At 35.1% G+C, this 19,086-nt stretch overlaps 1 protein-coding gene across 1 annotated transcript; it reads right to left on the bottom strand.

The window, feature by feature from the left end:
- Positions 1-1,839: 1,839 nt before the first annotated feature.
- errfi1b (ERBB receptor feedback inhibitor 1b) lies at positions 1,840-18,296 on the bottom strand. The gene is made up of 4 exons (XM_030139078.1): positions 18,104-18,296; positions 7,298-7,449; positions 5,344-5,423; positions 1,840-2,865 (listed from the first exon to the last, which is right to left on the bottom strand). Exons 2-4 carry the CDS (start codon positions 7,342-7,344, stop codon positions 1,913-1,915), a joined length of 1,080 nt encoding a protein of 359 aa, XP_029994938.1. The 5' UTR covers positions 7,345-7,449; positions 18,104-18,296; the 3' UTR covers positions 1,840-1,912.
- Positions 18,297-19,086: the final 790 nt, after the last annotated feature.

Genomic DNA, 19,086 nt, shown 5'->3' with positions numbered 1-19,086 from the left:
GAATTGAAACGGGTTGTAAAAATACAGTCAATTTTTGCCAGAATGAATATAGAGATAGCTTTGCAGCACCTGGAGGGTTCCAGTTCAAACTTTTTGAACTATTACAGTCCTCAAATACACAAATAAATGAACCAAAGACTAATAAAAGTAGGTTTAGCAAAATATGACCCATTTAAAAGCAGTTTTGTGAACATGCAGTAGTAAGACATACAGCACAGACTTAAACGTGACTGTGAAAGTAATACAACACGCAGAATAAAGCACAATGCTCATAGAGTGAATAAGTTATTTTATTTCTATAAATTAAAGATTAAAGACACAAAAGTTCAATGTTACACTTTCGACACAAACCTGAACAAGCAGCCTTCGCAGAAACACAGAAGAACCTTCAAGAGTACAACACACCGATGTAACGAAGGTTGTAAACGTGTGTCTGCACCTAAACACTGTCAATGTAACATGATTTCTAAGCACATGAATTGAAGGTCCAATCTGTACACTTTGAATATGGACTCAAATGGGCTAAACTGACATAAATAATTCAAGGTTTTGCTTATATGATGTAGGTTTTGGTCCATTTTGTTGATATAAAACCTTGAACAGAAAACAGGAATGATATATTTTAAAAGAGATCTAGATTCAGCATTTAATAATTTGGAGGACGGACTGCACTTATATTCAGATCTCAGAATATATTGTACCTTTAAATGAAAAGATAAACAAAAAAATCAAGCTAAGAAAATAGGACTTAAAATAGAAATAAAATAACACTATTTATTAAAAAGGGGCAAGTCAAGTTGACGTTGTCGGATGAAATGTTTAAAACAAAATGATTGGTTGCATTGTGTGGTTCTAAAATCACGCTCTTTGTTCCATACAAAATGTATGATAAATTGTTATTCTGTGGTAAGAATGATTTCATGATTAAATCTATAAATATATTTTAATTATTATTTCAAGCAGCATTGTCATGGAAAAAAAAGCACATGGGATCAACAGCTCTGCACAAGCCCAGCTTGTACATACAGTTAATTATTTTCTCATCACGTCAGAACAAATACAGTTTCAGCTGCGGTTGTTTTTTAGTGATAAAGGCAAACAACGGCATCTCAGCAAACCTACTTCTACAGTTTTAGGAGGTATATCTTTCTCCAACATTAACCCATAAAGACCCAGCGCTACTTTACCAAATATTTTTTTCTCTACATTAAACCTTTCTTAAGTGATTTATCACTATTTATCATAATATTATCCTCTGAATTTAGCATTTTTCTGTTGAAATCAGGTGTTTTCCAATATCTAATTTACTGATTATGTACTTTAATCATCATGGTGATATTATGTTTGAGGGTTATTACATCAAAAACAGAGAAAATTTAAGAAAAAGTGACTTGTTCAGTAAAATATACCATTAATTGAAAATAAAAAGAGCGTCTCCATCCACTGTCACTGAGCCAACTCCATAGGTTTTACTGGTGAATCAATGTGCTTCCATGGTAACTACAGAGTCTCTGAGCATCCAAATGGGTGATATCTGATGACAATGAGAAGATGAAAAACTGTATTTTACCTGAATTATTTTTAAGTATCGATAGGATCAGTGGATTTAAAGTTATTAAACGTTATAGATCGTAGATGGTTTTGGTCCCCGGTGGATATTTGGGTCTTTATGGGTTAATAAAAATACTGGAATGTTACGTTTTCCTCATCGAACACTGAAATACTGACTGGCATGTTCAGTTAAAAACAATAAAAACTCACAACAGTGTAACAGAAGTAACGTTAACATACACTGGATTAAATCACAACAAATGGTGATGTGAATGTAGCAGGCAGATGTTTTCACAGACATATTATTAATGTCAGTTTCAGACACAGTGACAGAAGTGATGTTTTTTTTTTTTTTTTTTTTTTATCTGTTCTGCCAGAAGTTGCTGTTTGTCTTCCTGGTCGGCTCACTTTGGAGTCTTTCTCGTCTGCTGTTGCTGGTCGGTCGGCCCGGCGGCAGCAGGATGTAATGTGTGGTACTGGCCTGTCTGCCATCCTTCAAAATGGGAACAATGCAGGGTGTGCACGGAGCTGCAGGGGGCGCCCTTTCACTCTGCTGTCTCTGTAACGCTTTGCTCACATAGTTCGGGTTCGCAGCAAAACTCTGTGTGGCAGGCATCACCCCATTGATGTAAATGGGTAGACTTTTAGGGCTGGGGGTTCTGGGTGGGCAGGGTGGGACCAAAGGAACCCGTGGAGGGATCTTAGGAGGCTTGTCTTCTTCGTTGGTGCTCGTAGTCTTTAATAGAGCTGGGGGTTTAGGGGAGATGGGGATACGAGGGGGAATCTGTGGTTTGTCAAGAGGTTGAGAAGGAGGGCTTGAGCATGAGAACCGGGGTCTGGGGGAGGGGTCCGGCTGTTTGCAGGTCAAAGCACCCGCAGGTTCTTCTCTCTGAGGAGTCCAGGTGTTGGTTCCGAACCCACTACCTCTACCCGGTCCTCTGTCCTCGCTGCCAGGCCAGGAGAATGCCATGGATCCAGCCCCGGTATCCCCCCGTAGAGAGCTGTCCTGGTAGGCGTAATTGACCTGACCCCCGCCCCTGTTGCCCCCCCTGCAGAGGATTTTGGGGCAGCTTTTAGGCAGAAGGCTGCGTCGGTCACTGGTGAAAAACTCCACCTCATTATCGGCCGCCTCGTCCGACATCAGCTCCTCGGGGTCGGGCAGAGGAGGCAGGGGCTTGGCTTCTCTCTGGAGGCCCCAGAATATGGACCCTCTGTGGGAGGACGGGACCACCTGGTCTCCCTCTGGAGGACGCAGGATGTTGTCAGAGGTCAGGTGGTACGAATCAGGGTAGAACGGAGACTGGGAGAGGCCGTCTGGAAACGAGAGAGAGGACAGATGTGAAGATGTGGCATTCTGGATATTTAATGTAATGTTATGGTTTTATGATTTGAACATAACTTTATAAGGTCGGTCACATGACAGCCTGGATTTAATAAACATAAATACATCCTCTAAGATGAGAGTTTATTCCTTTAAGTCCTTGTATTTTTCTTATTATATGCACTGATTATAATATTACAACATGTTTCTGTTTTCAAGACCCAACAACGATTACTATTTGATTATCTGTGTTATTCATTTTGTTTTATTTTATTTTATTATCTCATGTGATATTTTATTACTAGTGTTTATTTGTTTATTTTGTATGTTTGTTATTACTTCCGCCAAGGAGGTTATGTTTTTGTTGGCGTTGGTTTGTATGTCTGTCTGTCTGTCTCTCTGTCTGTCTCTCTGTGTGCAAGATAACTCAAAAAGTTATGGACGGATTTGGATGAAAATTTCAGGGGATTGGGGGTGAGGGGGGCACGGGGGCCCACTGATCTGCCTTGGTGGAGGTCTGCACTCTCTGAGTGCTTCTAGTTTAGATATATTTTATTCATTTTTTTTTTACTTTATAATATATTTTATATTTTCCTATGTACATTTTTAATTTTTTACTTATTCATTTTACTTTTTTTCTGTCTTAATAATAAATGAATTATAATCATTATTTATTTTTATTTTCTAATAATTTGTTTTTTTAGTTTTATGTATTGTAGCATGGATAAATATGCTTGTTTTCCGTGAGTTTTGCTGTAAATGATGCTGCATTACTTAGATATACTGCATGAATATTTAATGTAATTATTTTTGGGAGACAATATACTGTGCAATTCTTTTTGACATAAATTAAACTCTTTTTTACACATAATTCATCTGACTGATAATTTAACATATATGGAGGTGTTGTGATGCCACCCACACACCTGATGAAGGTCAGACAGACTGATACAACGCAGATAAATAAAACTTTTCCAGCTGTAAAAGTGAGCGAGTGTTCTCTACAAATACATTTTAACACCTATGAAGAAAGACTTTGCTGTTGAGTGCTTTTCTATCAGTGTTTTTCCTATGGAGCAGAAACAAATCTCAGCGGAAGAAACATGGAAAACAATTTACAGTCAGAAAAAAACATCTTGTAGTGACAGTGTAGGAGGGAAAAAACACCAGGGGAAGTGGGCTGCCCACTCTCACTCAAAAAAAAAAAAAACCCCAAAAAAACCTCATGTTGTGCTGTAGGTATCTTACAGGAAACCAGAGTAAAAACATGTTGAAAAGAACAGCTTAACCTATCACCCTGTTCGTCAAACATCAGCCACAACACCCTGATTAACACAGGAATCATCATTATCTGTGAGGCAGGCCACAATCTCAGCGGAGCTTCCCATAACCTTCTCTGTAGAAACATCCGACATGCCCCAGACTCAAGGAACAGCTGGTGACCAGGGAGCGATAGCCTCCCTTCATTTACCCCACTCGTTTTTCTGCTAGAAAGCTTAGTTTATTGATGACAAAATCACCAAAACGCAGCGTACGTACTGTTTTACAAGTCCGATCCTGCTCATTTAAAGCCTAAGTTACATTTAAACTGAGAATTTACCTACATTTACAATATGTTTTAACCCTTGTCCTTCAAAAAGTAAACGTTGGAACATGTAAGAGTTTATTTGGTTAAATTCCCTCTAATCCAATTAATTTTTCATGACTTGTTATTTTAATGCAACTCATGTCTTTGAAAAACATATTACTGTGCAAGTTTTAGCACATCTTTACAAAAATCTAAGAATATTTAAGATATAACCTGCATTCTGCATTTTTAATTTTTTTTTTATTCATTTATATCATTTCCATATTTGAAATAAATCAATTTAAAAAATAATTTAAAAAATGACCAAACTATTAATCAGAAGAATCAAACACATTAAGACTAACAAAACTGATTAAATTATCAGTTTTCTTTGCAATCAAATGAGTTTTACTTCATTTGACCAGGTAAATTCATTCTAATCTAATTAATTTTTCATGATTACAGTTATTTTAATGCAACTCATGTCTTTGAAAATCACATTACAGTGCTGGTTTTAACACATCTTTACAAAAAATACCTAATATTCAAGATATAACACACATTCTGCCAAATTAGCAAATACATTAACAGTAACTAAACTAATTAAATTATCCGTTTAGTTTGTAGTCAAATGCATCTGACTTCATTTGACTGGTTAAATTCATTCTAATCCAGTTAATTTTTCATAATTACAGTTATTTTAATGCAACTCATGTCTTTGAAAAACACATTACAGTGCAGGTTTTAACACATCTTTACTAGAGAATATTTTACAAATAACACACATTCTGCCAAATATACAACCTACTGAACACAAGAATCAGACACATTAAGGTTAACTACACTCATTAAATCATCCGTTTTCTTTGCAGTCAAATGTATATGTAAAAACAAAAGCACTCACTGTTGAATTCCTTGGCCATGTGCTGTTGTTGAAGCCCCCTCAGACTGTGATCCATGTCAGCACTCAGGCCAAAGCACAACCTGCAGAGAACCAGGGGTTGAGAAATCAATACAGACCCATGTATGTCATTATAGTAAATCATTTCTGCACATAACCTGTCAGAGGTAAGTCATTATATGTACAAAAACAAGCATGACATATGCGTTAACTGAACATATGTTTGTTTACATTGTACAAAAGATTTTCCAAAGAAATGGGTGGACTATGATCCCGAAAACACGCCAATCCCACATTACATTTGGGAAGAAATGAATAAAAAAGTTGAACAGACATGAAGATAAACTATTTTAGAAGGTTAGGAGTCGACCTGTCATTACTATTATATAACCATCATATCAAACATCCCCTCACATTATAATTCTGATGATCTGAACAATGATTTGAACATGATTTTAAAGTCACATGAGAGGCTGGATTTAATAAACACATAAATCATCCTCTATTTGGATTTGAATTCTGGGCTTAGATGACAGTTTTATTCAATGTCCTTATATATTTATTATATGCACTGATTATATGTATTAAAATATACAGTATGCTTCTTTTTTCAAGCCCCTACAATGGTAACTATTTGTTTATCTTTATTATTCTAACAGAAATAACATGATCACATTATTTTACTGATGTTTCTACAATGATCACATCTCATTGTAAAGTGGCTTATTTTATCTTTGCACTATGATCCAAGCATGTTATATGTGCAATTAATAAAATATAAATATAAATGCTATGCTAAAACATGTTGTCCTCATCATAACCTACTATATTAGTGAGCACATTCGTTATTATACAGAATTGATGTCAATATCATGAATTACTATGAATTACGATGCACTAGTTGTTATATTCTTGGCCGAAACATACACATATAACTCCTGCTGATATCGATGAAACAAAGCAATTGTCATCGTATATATGAAAATAGCTACTGTTTTAGTCTTTCAGCCCTTCATCACGTTATTGCCGAATGGACAGACAAACATAAAAATGTATGAAAAAAATATTATAAACATTACACTATAGATAAATATCAGCCATTGTCATCAGTGAAAAGGCATCTTGCACGGAGATATCAACAAATATGAGCCTGTATCAATGTCTGGTCGATATATCGGTGCCTCCCTATTAATCACAACTTTTTCTATATGACAATAAAAGCTTGACAGCCTTAGTTTGGAGCGTAATTCAGAAAGTTCTCTGGATTTGACAGGGACAGTGCTCATTAAACAGGGATAATTTTCATCTTGCCAAATGTTAAAAGATACCATAAAAACAGAGACAAACAAGAAAGGAAAGAAAATGTTGCAAATAAACCAAAAAATTAGCAAAACTTTTTAAAATGCAATGCAATGCAACAGCCACTACTCAATTGCATCTGTATAATTGATCTGCCAGCATCAAGAAACATCAAGAAACACAATATTTGGATATTAACTTGTACTGTGTTTAAATATACTCTATACACAGTATTTTTGTGGGTTGTATCATACAGGATGTAATGAAAAATTTAACTGTGTATACTGAACAAGGACATTGACATTTGATTGTGTAACAGATTATGTAAGAGTGAACCTCACTCACATGATGTTAAAAAAAGACATAAAAAAGGATAGTGTGGAATAAAATAAACAAATTAGCATCAGATCACAGAAAAAGTCAGGTCATGGTCAGAAATAGTCTATAAAATCAGGTGCTAAATTTTTTAGACTTTTCTTTGCTAATTTTCTGTGTAGTTTTCTTATCAAACATGTAACGATGATAATAAAACGCATTTCAGTAATAAATAATGAGAATTGCCTCAATATCATACAACAAAGTCATGTTTTTTGTGTCATTTTACTTAACAGGAACATCTTATTTTCAGTTTTTCACCTTCAAGCCTGTATTTTCTTACCTGCTTATGCCATGTTGTCCCCAGAAATTATTGTGACTCCCGGCCATGTTTTTTCGTCAGATGAGACGTCCTTAAAAAGCATCAAAATGTGTCTGGTATCGGTGTAAAAGCCCAACATGAGCTATCGCCATTAAACCCATCACAGTGGTGACCTGTGGGAGGAAACACAAAACTGTAGGTTACATTATGACTCCTTGGAGCATATGTACCATTAAATAAACACGAAAAAATCCTCAACATTTGGCTTTAATAACACAACGCTGTTATTATTTGTTCCGGTCACATGTTCGTCATTAGACTGAAATGCCCATAAAACAGGCACAGCTGGAATAAAACCTCATCCAGTACATCCAGCTGCACGCACTCATCCTACGAGGAGGGTCAAAGGTCAGGCAACACTTAAAAACAAACACTTTATATCAGCTGGAATCAGAAACAGTACACACACAGATGTCACCTATAGATGGAAAACACATAACATAAGGTACATGGTGTTTGGTGATTTAATATCAAGTCAAATATGTTATTAAATACATAAACTGAAAAGGAATGACTGATGCACATAGCAATGAAAAAGAAGGAAGATATGAAAGAAGCAACACACCATGAAATAAATGTACTTACATTATATGGACAAAAGTAGTGGGATACATCACAAATAATGCTTGTATGAATTCACATTTCCACTTATTTTAATATTATTATAGTAAGAATATTCACGTTAGCTGTTTATCAGGATGCGATGAACATTCAGAATTATGTAATATTTCTGTACGCTGCTACATAACATATATTTTTACGTAGTTTAGCTAAATTTTTCTGCTAAAACTTTTTCTTGAATAGAATGTATGATGCAGAACTTCTACTGGGTAATGGAGTATTTTACTTTGCTGGCATAACCTCATAAATATCAGGGAGGAGTGTCAAACTAATTTTATTTCAGGGGTCATATACAGCCCAATATGATCTCGAGTGGGCTGGACCAGTAAAATAACAACATAACAACCTTTAAATAATGTCATAATTATCATACATAATTGTAGATGTAAACATTTTCATAAATTACATTATGAAAATATTTACATCTACAAACTATCCTTTAAAATGTGAACAACATGAACCTGATATTTCTTAAGAAAATAAATGCAATTTTACAAGTATTATGCCTCAGTTTCTCATTTACACATGTGCATTACAACTTACAGATGCTCTCTTTTATCTTTTTTCCTTTATCTTGTCTCTTAGCTGTCTGTGCTGTAATATATTGTTTTTTTAGGGTGCCTAGTGTCATCAGGCCAGGGACTAAAGCAGGACACTAGCCTTGTTGGCTAAAGCTGCCCCTTTTAATTGTTATTATTGTTATCAGCTAATTAATTGGGATCGCCAACAATATAATAAACTAAACAGTGGTTCTATAAATACACAAAACATTTTGTAACAGGCAGAATATTGTTAAAATCACACTGACTTCTCTTAAGGTTGTTCATATATTTCAGGTTATTCACATTTTTTTTGTGAAAGGATAGTTTGTAAATGTAAACGTTTTCATGTAATTTTACTTTTTTTATACTAAAACAAACAGAAAAATTTAGAGTTGTCATTATTTATAGATTATTATAATCGTATTTACTGGTCTAACCCACTTGAGATGATATCAGTCTGTATGTGACCCCTGAACTAAAATTATTACATCCACCAAGGAGGTTATGTTTTCATCAGGGTTTGTCTGTTTGTCTGACTGTTTGTTTGTTTGTTTGTCTGTCTGTCTGTTAGCAAGATAACTCAAAAAGTTACGAATGGATTTTGTTGAAATTTTCAGGAAATGTTGACTCTGGCACAAGGAACACATGATTAAATTTTGGTGTTGAATGGGGGGGGGGTGATCTGCCTTGGCAGAGGTCTGCATTCTCCAAGTGCTTTTCTAGTTTTCAGTGTAAACTTTTGCATTTCACAAACTCATCCCACAGGCCAGATTGGACCCTTTGACGGTCCGATTTTGGCCCGCAAGCCGTATGATTGACACCCCTAGACTAAATAGTTCTTCCAGTACCTTAGAATAAAAATATATAGCAGTACAAAGTATTCTTACACTCTTATTTGCCCCTTTTTTGCTCTTTATGGATTGGACATTAACGGTGGAAATCGAAAATATCTGAAAAGCATTCCTCACATTTCTTTTTTTCGTATTTATTCATAGGATTTTTCCAGCACTTACTAAATACAGTAAATACTACAAGGGATACTTCTGACTCATCGCAGTGTTATTGAAAGCACAGACACAAAGGTGAACCTCTAAGAAACTACAGTCACAACACAAACCCAGTAAATGACTTCAGCCTGTTCTGGCAGCTGTAACCCTGCCTTGTGTATCTCTTTTGTGGTCGCAGCTTAAAGTCATTTGTCTGATGAGCGAGCGGGCTGTTGCACAACCTCTGGGTCAGATGTGGGAGGGCAGCAGTACTCCTTGTCCTCCCCCCCTCTGTGTGACCATGAAACCCTGCAGTATCCGCCCTTACAACAGGGGCTAATTGTGTAGCATTCCTGTGATGGTGAACGACAACCTCCACCAAAGAACCGCACACGAACACACACTTCAAGGAAAACTCTGATGTACTGTATATTCAACTGAACATCATGGTTTCTATTAGTTTACATTCGGTTATAGGCAAAACACAACACACATAAGGGAATGCAGTGCAACTAAAAAGTAAATATCTAATTGTGAAAGTGATTTTTTGAACTGAACATCATGGTTTCTATTAGTTTACATTAGGTTATAGGCAAAACACAACACACATAAGGGAATACAGTGCAACTACAGAGTAAATATCTAATTGTAAAAGTGATTTTTTGAGTTTAAAGACGGGGTTTCAATGATTTTACCAAGAGTTGCTCAAAAATGAAGAGTGATTAAAGAAAAAAAAGCTCACATTTGTGTTAAATTGTTATATACACTGCCAAAAACTGTGCAAAAATGCTAAAATTCCTGGTATTAATATGTACATTACCCCAAGTTCTGTCAGAAAGTTGGCAAATAAGTATGTTCATTCTTGTAAAAATGCAAAACTACTATTATATTTGAATTATTTTAAGTATCTGCAGTTGTTTGAGCAAAGAACTGAACCTCGTTATGGAGCTCAAAGTTAATAATCTCCAGTTTTTAGACAGAAAATGTGTTTCAATCAGCTTTAAACATCGATTTCTTTGCAATGGAGCATCAACTTCTAGACTGACCATCACACACTTCTTTTACTTACATGATTTTTCAATATTTTTTTGAGTTCGGGTTAGTTTTACTTTACAAATACATAATTAGTTCTTGTTATGTTTTCATTTTGATGAGTTGCTTTTAAGTGATAATTTGTTTTTTCACGGTATCTGCAGGTTTGATGAGGCAAAATTTCTACTTTTTAAGATATTTTTCAAGGTGTCTTTGGTCAAATTGAAGACCTTACATTCACAAAAATAACAAAATAACTGGTTTTACAGTTACTGTCTCAGTCCAGTCTTAATCGTGTTTAATCCAGCTAACATTACATTTATTTTTCTTCATGATTTATGCTTCTGCGACTGATGTACAAGCTCAGACCTGAACCCCTCCACCCATGAATGATGGCTGGAGGCTCCACTCATTTCCATCTCTATTATGATAAAATGCTAAACGCTAATCACAAATCTGACACATTTTTTTAAAAAAAGATTTCCAAAGCAAATATAGCTATATCATTTATTGTATCTGTGGGATTTTTTAGACCTTTGAGTGACAGATGTAAGGAAAAATGATCAATTTTAAGGATAATTGAGGACAATCAAATTTAAGACTATTTATGGATCTGTGGACACCCTGGATTAATACAAGCTGAAAAAGGTACAATGAAAGACTGTATTACATTACTATGATTCACAAACGACGGATTCATAGAGTAAATAAACTGTTTCATTTTCTTAGCCATGAACCAATAAAATAGGAGGAAATGAAGACAAAGGGGATTTCCTCTGCTATTATGTTGTGTTTTAATTTAAGATGTTCACTGTGGTAACATTTGCAACGTAGGCAAATGTTTTATTTGACACTGTTGTTTTCACTGCTATTTTTAGGCTTACATTTCAAGTATAACATCCTTACACTCTACAATCACAAAAAAATTAGTGAATCGTGAGTCACTTTTTACTAAAATATCAAAATAAAATGAAAAAGGCAGTTTCACCTGCATCACTAATTGTATCATAGTTCAATTAGGTTCAGTGTGTCTTATTATAAAAGTATTTAATGTTCCTTTATCTCAGACAAGTGTAAGGTACAACAGTTTTGTTTAACCTTTACATGTTTTTGACTGTCATCTGTAGTCTGAACTAGACTGTAAAGGTAAAATATCTAAATAATTGTAATAATAATAATGATAATACCTTATATGTAATACCTTAAATAATAATAATAATAAAATAACAATATATAATAATACCTTACATAATAATAATAATACCTTAACAATACCTCTTACACCTTACATTTGTCTGATAATAGGAACAGTTAAATACTAATTGCATCAACCCTCTATTCCCACTCGACTACAAGGACACCACACAGTTTGTCTCTGCAATCTTATTCTTCAAAGTCTTCACCGCATAATGTGATCTCACATTGTGGGACGTAAACAATGCAGAGCATGCATAATGCAGCACAAAATCCACTACAAACAAAACAGTGACCTCAGCATCTATTTGAATATTTATGTAATCCTTAAAACAACCGTCTGTGGCGTCATTTCCGCCAGTGAGCCTCGGAGATGGAAGAGGCTGAACAATTATGAATTCTACCCGCAATTACTCAGTATCCATGAATGGAGCCACTCTCAGGCCTGAATGGGCCTTTGTGTCACTTTGGTGCACAGCGAGGCAAGCCTGAAAATCCAAGTGAACTCTCCCATGAGGTTAGGACTGAAGATATGCCATGGTGACGGGTAGACATGGCCGAGGTATGAGCCTGTGCCGCTAATCCCCTGCAGGAGGATTGTATGTACTGGCACTGCTCGAAGAACAAGCTGAAGGCAAAAGAAAACAGTTTGTTTATCTCATGCAGGAGCCTTGGTGTGTTGGCCTTGGCAGTTTCCCCTTTGCCTTTTTGTTTGCAGCACTAGGCCATTCACCAGCTGGACCTTCATGGATACTTTAATTACTGGGTCTGCTGGCGTAAAATATGAGCTTTACATCGTCTAACTCTCAACTTGATGTATACTCTACAGCAGGGGTGTCAAACATATGGCCCGTGGGCTAAAACCGGCCCACTGAAGGGTCCAATCTGGCCCATGGAAGGAACTTGTGAAATAGAAAAATTACACTGAAGATATAAACAATCAAAGTTGTTAAAATCATTTTAGTTCAGGACAAATTCAATCTCAAGTGGGTCAGACCAGTAAAATCATAATAGTCTATAAATACTGACATTACTGTAAAAAATAAAGATAAAATTACTGTAATTTCTGGTCTATAAACCGCTACTTTTTTCCACACACTGTGAATCCACAGCTCAAAAATGATGCAGCTAATTTATGTTTTCCGGGCTAACGACACATAAGCTTGGTATCAATGAATCAATGGTGAGATGTTGGAGACAGGATGGGTGCGGCTTATAGTCAGGTGCGGCCAATAGTACGAAAAGTACGGTACAAACTGTCCTTTCACAAAAAATAACCTGAACAAATATGAACATGAAATGTCTTAAAAAAAAGTGCAATTTCAACAATATTCTGCCTGTTACTGAATGTTTTGATTATTTGTAGATCCACTTGTGATCTGTAAGTTGTAATGCACATGTGTAAATGATAACATGAGGCATTATATAGTTAAAATTGCACTTTTTTTTCTTAAGAAATTTCAAGTTTGTCATGTTGTTCACATTTTTTAAAGGACACTTTGTAGATGTAAACCTCTTCATAATGTAATTTGACTTTTTTCACTGTTATTGTTTTACTGGTCATTGAATTGAGATCATATTGTGATGTATGTGGCACCTGAACTAAAATGAGTTTGACACTCCTGCTTAACAGGCCGAGTGTGTCAAACAACTCACTGAGCTGTAAATAAATTTCACCCATGTGTTTACAATGCAAGCTTTAAAGTTCCAATACGTTTGTGTGCTAATGCGAAGCTTGTGTCGGAGTGTTGACATTGGCTGACTGTACTTCTAAGCAAACGGTAGTTAGTGATACACACAGTAGACAAGTAGATGAGAGTAACTAACTGTGAAATGTCAAGCAAATTGGAACTTTCACATAAAACAAAACAGTAATTATGTGCATTTAGATGAGCTGCTCTAGAGAGAATAATCTAAGCTGTGTTGTGTTGCCAACAGGTGATGCTGGAGGCTACATTGCACATGGTTGAAATAAACAGAATAGAAGAAGCAACATGTTCTGAGTTGTGATGTATTTTTCATCACATCTGATCAGTCAGTCTATCAGTCAGTCACATGAGGTAAATGATCACAATATCAGAATTTATTCAAAAAAATCTGCATCCATTTCCTGTTTGTACTCTCTGCAACAAAACAAAAAAACTACCTCAAACAATCAAACTTTTTGCAAAAATCGGAAAGCACTTCGGAATTTTTCTGCACAATTATGTTATGATTGATGACCCATGGATGTGCATACACAAGTGAGTAATGGATGAGAGTAGTTTGCATTATTCTCTTTATCTTGCTTTTATTTTTACTTCTTCTATTATTCTATTTTGACTTCAATTTCATTTACTATTTATAGTATCATTTTTACCCTGGGCTTTGGATTTCATTGTATTTTTATATACAGTGACAATAAAGGAAATCTATCTATCTATCTATCTGTCTATCTATCTATCTATCTGTCTATCTACACATTTGTGAAACACAACTATTGAGGTACATCGTAACAACTCTCCTGCATACCACAGTGTACATGTTATCATAGACAGACAATGGAGACAGTCAGAGTGGTTTGATTTCGTCACATATTGAACCTTTAAATACATGCCTATCAGCTGCTATTATAAAACTAATTCAACAATTCCGAGCAGAGGCAGTTGTTTGCATTTCAACAGTCAAACAGCTCTTTGAAAACTAGTTCCAGAATGGTACCAACTCAGGAACTGTTTACATCTGGGGCTCTAGGTGAGATTGTCAGGACCAATGACACCAACTAAGACTTCAAGAACTGTGCAGCATCTCATCTGCTAAATCCAAAGACAGACACAAACCCAGAGCTTCTACACAGACACGGAATCAAAGTAGCTGTGGCTCGTTTTAATCAGCGTGGAAATGTATACAGTGACATAATGGTGTGGTTTATGGTGACTCACTTAAATCACAGAAACACAAACTGGATCTTTGAAGATTCACAACTGTAAACTGGCACCGACCACAAACCAGAAAACCAGGTTCACACTAGTGGAAACTTGACCAAGTTCCATAAACTCCATAATGGCTATTTGCAACTTGGTTTATTTACAAAATGAAACCCAAAACTACATTTTACACAGAGATTAATCTGTGAAATAGATTAATCTGCACCAAAAAGACAGTGTCTGTGCTGCAGAAATGTATTCTGTTTGTGGCTGATGGAATAGATGGAAAGTTCTGACTATTTTTGAGAACTACTTTAATATTTACAGATTCATTTATGCATTTATTGTATTTTTATTAAGGAATTTACAATTTTGACTTAGATGTTCACTTCAACATTTATCTAACAATGTTGTATAAAGTATTGGAAAGTCACACTTGAGGAGAAGTACAGTACAGGTACCCTACCAAAAAATAATTTTGGTAGAAGTTCAAGTCCCCAACTGAAATGGTATTCAAGTTTAAGTCTTTAAGTATCTAGTGTTTACTGTACTTAAGCATATCAAGTAATCTACAAATAACTGCACTAGAGGTAGACTGATATATCGGCTGATATACTGATTTTTTTTTTCAATAATGGCCATCGGCCTTAAATTTTTTTTTTAAAGACGATATTTGATCAGTAGTAAAAATGCTATAAGATATTTGATCAGGCACCTGTGTTGGCAACACTTGAAGTTCAATTAATGTTAAAAGAGTACTATGTGTACGTGTATTAATAATTTCCTTCATATTGCTGCATAAAAATCTTAATTATCTGAGTCTTTCAGTTAAGTTTTACGGTCAATGTAGTTTTAAAAATTTTTTTTAAAAATGGCCCTAAAAATCGGCCTCAAAAATCAGCTGTAGATATTGGCCATTGGTTGAACGAATTTTTAAAAACTGACATTGGCCGTAGAAAAACCCATACCTCTAAAATGTACCTTAAGTGATTAGACCCAGTGACAAATCAGCTTCCTGATGTTGTTGCAGTCATCTGTAATCTCAGCAGTGAAAACACGAAATTTCCTTTAATTTCGTTTTTATAATGAGTAATGATACTGTACCTTAAAAATGTATCAGGGTAGAAATATACAATCGAGTTAGGAAATGTAGCGAAGTAAAAGTGAAAGTAAACAGAATAAAAAATACTCAGTAAAGTACAAATTCTCCTAAAACATACTTGAGCACAGTACCGAAGTATTATTACTTTGTACCGTACAGCACTGGTTTCTAATTAACTAAAAAATAATAGCATTTCTACCCATATATGATTTTTTAATGGACTAATCAGGTATCTGCTTGGAAACTATTGTTATTGTACTTGTCTTTAAAAATCCATTATGAATAGGCCTCTGATTTCATTTTACTTAAGCAAAAAGACAATGAACAGATAAGTGTGTGCTTTGCTGTGAGCCCACCTCACCTGCTGCAGACACAGATACAGTATTTGTGTTAGTTTCAGTGTGTTCGCATTGACTTCAGTCCAGTAGATTCATATGAATAGAGTATTCACTTAACTTTATACTGGGCACTCACTGCATAGAGCATTATCGGACGAACAATGGCTGATCCAACCTCGAGGCATGTGGAAAAAATGCAGTTTGTTGCAAAAGTGTGTTGTGTGTGGAAAAAACAGAGAGAGTGAGGGAAAAAAAAAACGTTTTATTTTTGTTTAGAGATAAATCCTGATCTGGGACCGACACTGGTGGACTGTTGGTCTTTGGGTTTGTCTTAATTCATTCATTTACTGAACGTTACTCAATAGTTGTCATGCACTTTGTTGTAATATGAATCATACAGTACTGATCAGATTATAAAACTGCTATATCTACCCAAACTCTTGCACAATGATCAAATTTGACACATTAAAGTGCTGTTGACCGAGTTTTGGACTAAATCACTCAATAAAGTTAATAATATATATGAATTTAATTTAGAGCTACTATAAGGCAAATTAGAAAATGCATTATACTAAAGTACTGAACTACCTCTCCCTGTACAAGGAACTTCTTTAAAAAATTCACATAAAAATATTCAACATTATGAAATATAAAATTTTAAAATGTGGCTTTCCTGTCTCATTTCCATACATTTATGCCAAGTGAAAAAATAGCTGTGAATGTAAAGACTTTAAGAAAATAACTTGAACATTTCACAGACAGGTAACATCATTTGAATAATTTTCAATATTACATTAAATCCAGATCAATTAAAGATCAATAAAAACATATTCAAGAAGAAATTTCATGTCGCTGTATAAATATTATGTCATATTACACACAGGAAAGTGGGTCTTTATCTTGCTCTTGTACGTCTTTTTTAGCTAAACAAGTGTTAAATTAAATTAAAAAATGTTGAGACACTAATAAAAAAATACTAAATTACAGGAAGAACTGCAATGATTAACTGTGTAGTTGTTAAATGTTCAATTAATCTACAGCTATTTTTACAATTGGTAACTGATTTGTGGAATTACTTAAAGCCCAAAAACCTAAATTATCTAATTCCATCTTATTATTTTATTGTTATTTCTTCTGGTTTCTTTCCACCTCTAAGTAAATAAACTAAAATTTTCAGGTTGTCAACAAAACAAAACAATTGGGGATGCCAGTTTGGGTTTTAAGGAACACATTTGTATTATTTTCTGGTATTTTAAAGACTAAATAATAATCATTAAACCTAATCACAGGTAAAAGTTATGTCCATACAAGTATTATCAGTAAAATAAACTTCATACAATTAGTTTTCCGGTTATTATTACTGCAGTGCATTACGTTTACTGATGTGGGTGTTGAAGTATGAGTTCATTTGAGCCACTTTAGTATCTTAATCCTCAGTGATGCATCATTTTCAATATGATCATGTGTTTATGGAAAATGTACCTCATAACTTTTCATGAACTGAGAAAAGCACAGACATGTAAGAAGTTTATGGCAATATATCCCAGTTAATTCAAAATTATTAAAGAGGTTAATCTTGAATGTGTGACAAACATTAAAAAGTAGAGGATGTCATAGAGGAGTATTTCCTCTGGGATTTAGAGGAGTCAAACTAGTGTCAGTGCTCCTCTGCGCCCCCTAGCGGCAGACCATGAGCGTCCCATCTGGAGCAGACTTCACTTTTTTGGCGGATACAAGGAGTAAAACAGCGGGGAGAAGGGTCACCCCCGCTTCTTACTGACTAATAACAGATAATATGAATACATCTTAACTCCACAAAAACGACTAAAGCCTTTTTAATGGTCAGTAATTGGACCAACGATGCGCTTTGCGTATTTGCGCGTTTTCTCACATGCTTTCCAAGAACTTACCTGTGTCAGAATTTATATTCATCAAGCACAAACACAAATACAGATGCTGCTGCTGATAAATGAAGTCTACAGTTTCTATTTTCCTCTCTTGGATTATGTAAAGTAATGTTTTAATGGTTAAATAAAGTCGTCTTACCATGAAGGCGCAGACTGGTTACTTCTCCCATGCGTCCATCGGATCCAACCAGACCGATGTGTTTTTGTTTGTTTGTTTGTTTGTTTGTTTTTCCAATGTGGTTATTAAAATATGATCTTTAGTCTACTGTCAGATTCCCAGTCAGTACTGAGCCATGTGCAACATCCCTGCTCTGTCAACAATCTGACGAGGTGAAACTCATTTAGTCAGAGTGACGCGCTTTTCCACATCTCCTTATAAACGCATCCAGCTGCCCGGACGCTTTAACTCCACCCCAGGCCTCCTTAAAGGGGAAAAAGGCCTCCAAAAAAACGAAGCCTCTTTGGAAAAATACCATCGGGACCACAGGGTTGTAATTTCTACTGAAGAATAAAAGCGATGGAAAGTGTGTTGCACAATTCCTTAATTTCTTTTCATCCTCATAGAATTAGGTCACATTCAGCACCCACTTCTAAATCACTTACACAAATAAAGTTAATGTGCAAATTAGGATTTTTTTTTTTTTTTAAGATATTCATCATTAATCTTCAAGGGAAAATGCAATATCCATTACCCATTCTGCGCTTTTCTTGCCGCCAATATTGTTATTTCCTGTTTTTAACCTAATATTATTGTTTAGAGGTTGTTGTTTTTTTTTTTTTTTTAGCTGTTTACTCAATATATTTTTAAACATTCTATATCACAGGTGTCAAATATGCGGGCTGGGGGCCAAATCCGGCCCGCCAAAGGGTCCAGTTTGGCCCTTGGGATGAATTTGTGAAATGCTAAAATTACACTAAGATATGAACAACCCTTTTAGTTCAGGATCCACATTCAGAACAATTCAATCTCAGGTGGGTCATAATAACCTATAAATACTAACAACTCCAAATTTTCTCTTTGAAAATGTAAATGTTTTCATGTATTTACACTAAAACAAAGTATAATATTGCAAAAATATCTGAATTACCTGAACAAATATGAACAACCTGAAATGTCTTAAG

This window comes from Sphaeramia orbicularis, chromosome 7 (genome assembly GCF_902148855.1).
Source record: "Sphaeramia orbicularis chromosome 7, fSphaOr1.1, whole genome shotgun sequence".
NCBI lineage: Eukaryota > Metazoa > Chordata > Actinopteri > Kurtiformes > Apogonidae > Sphaeramia > Sphaeramia orbicularis.
This window is presented reverse-complemented; position numbering and strand designations above follow the sequence as displayed.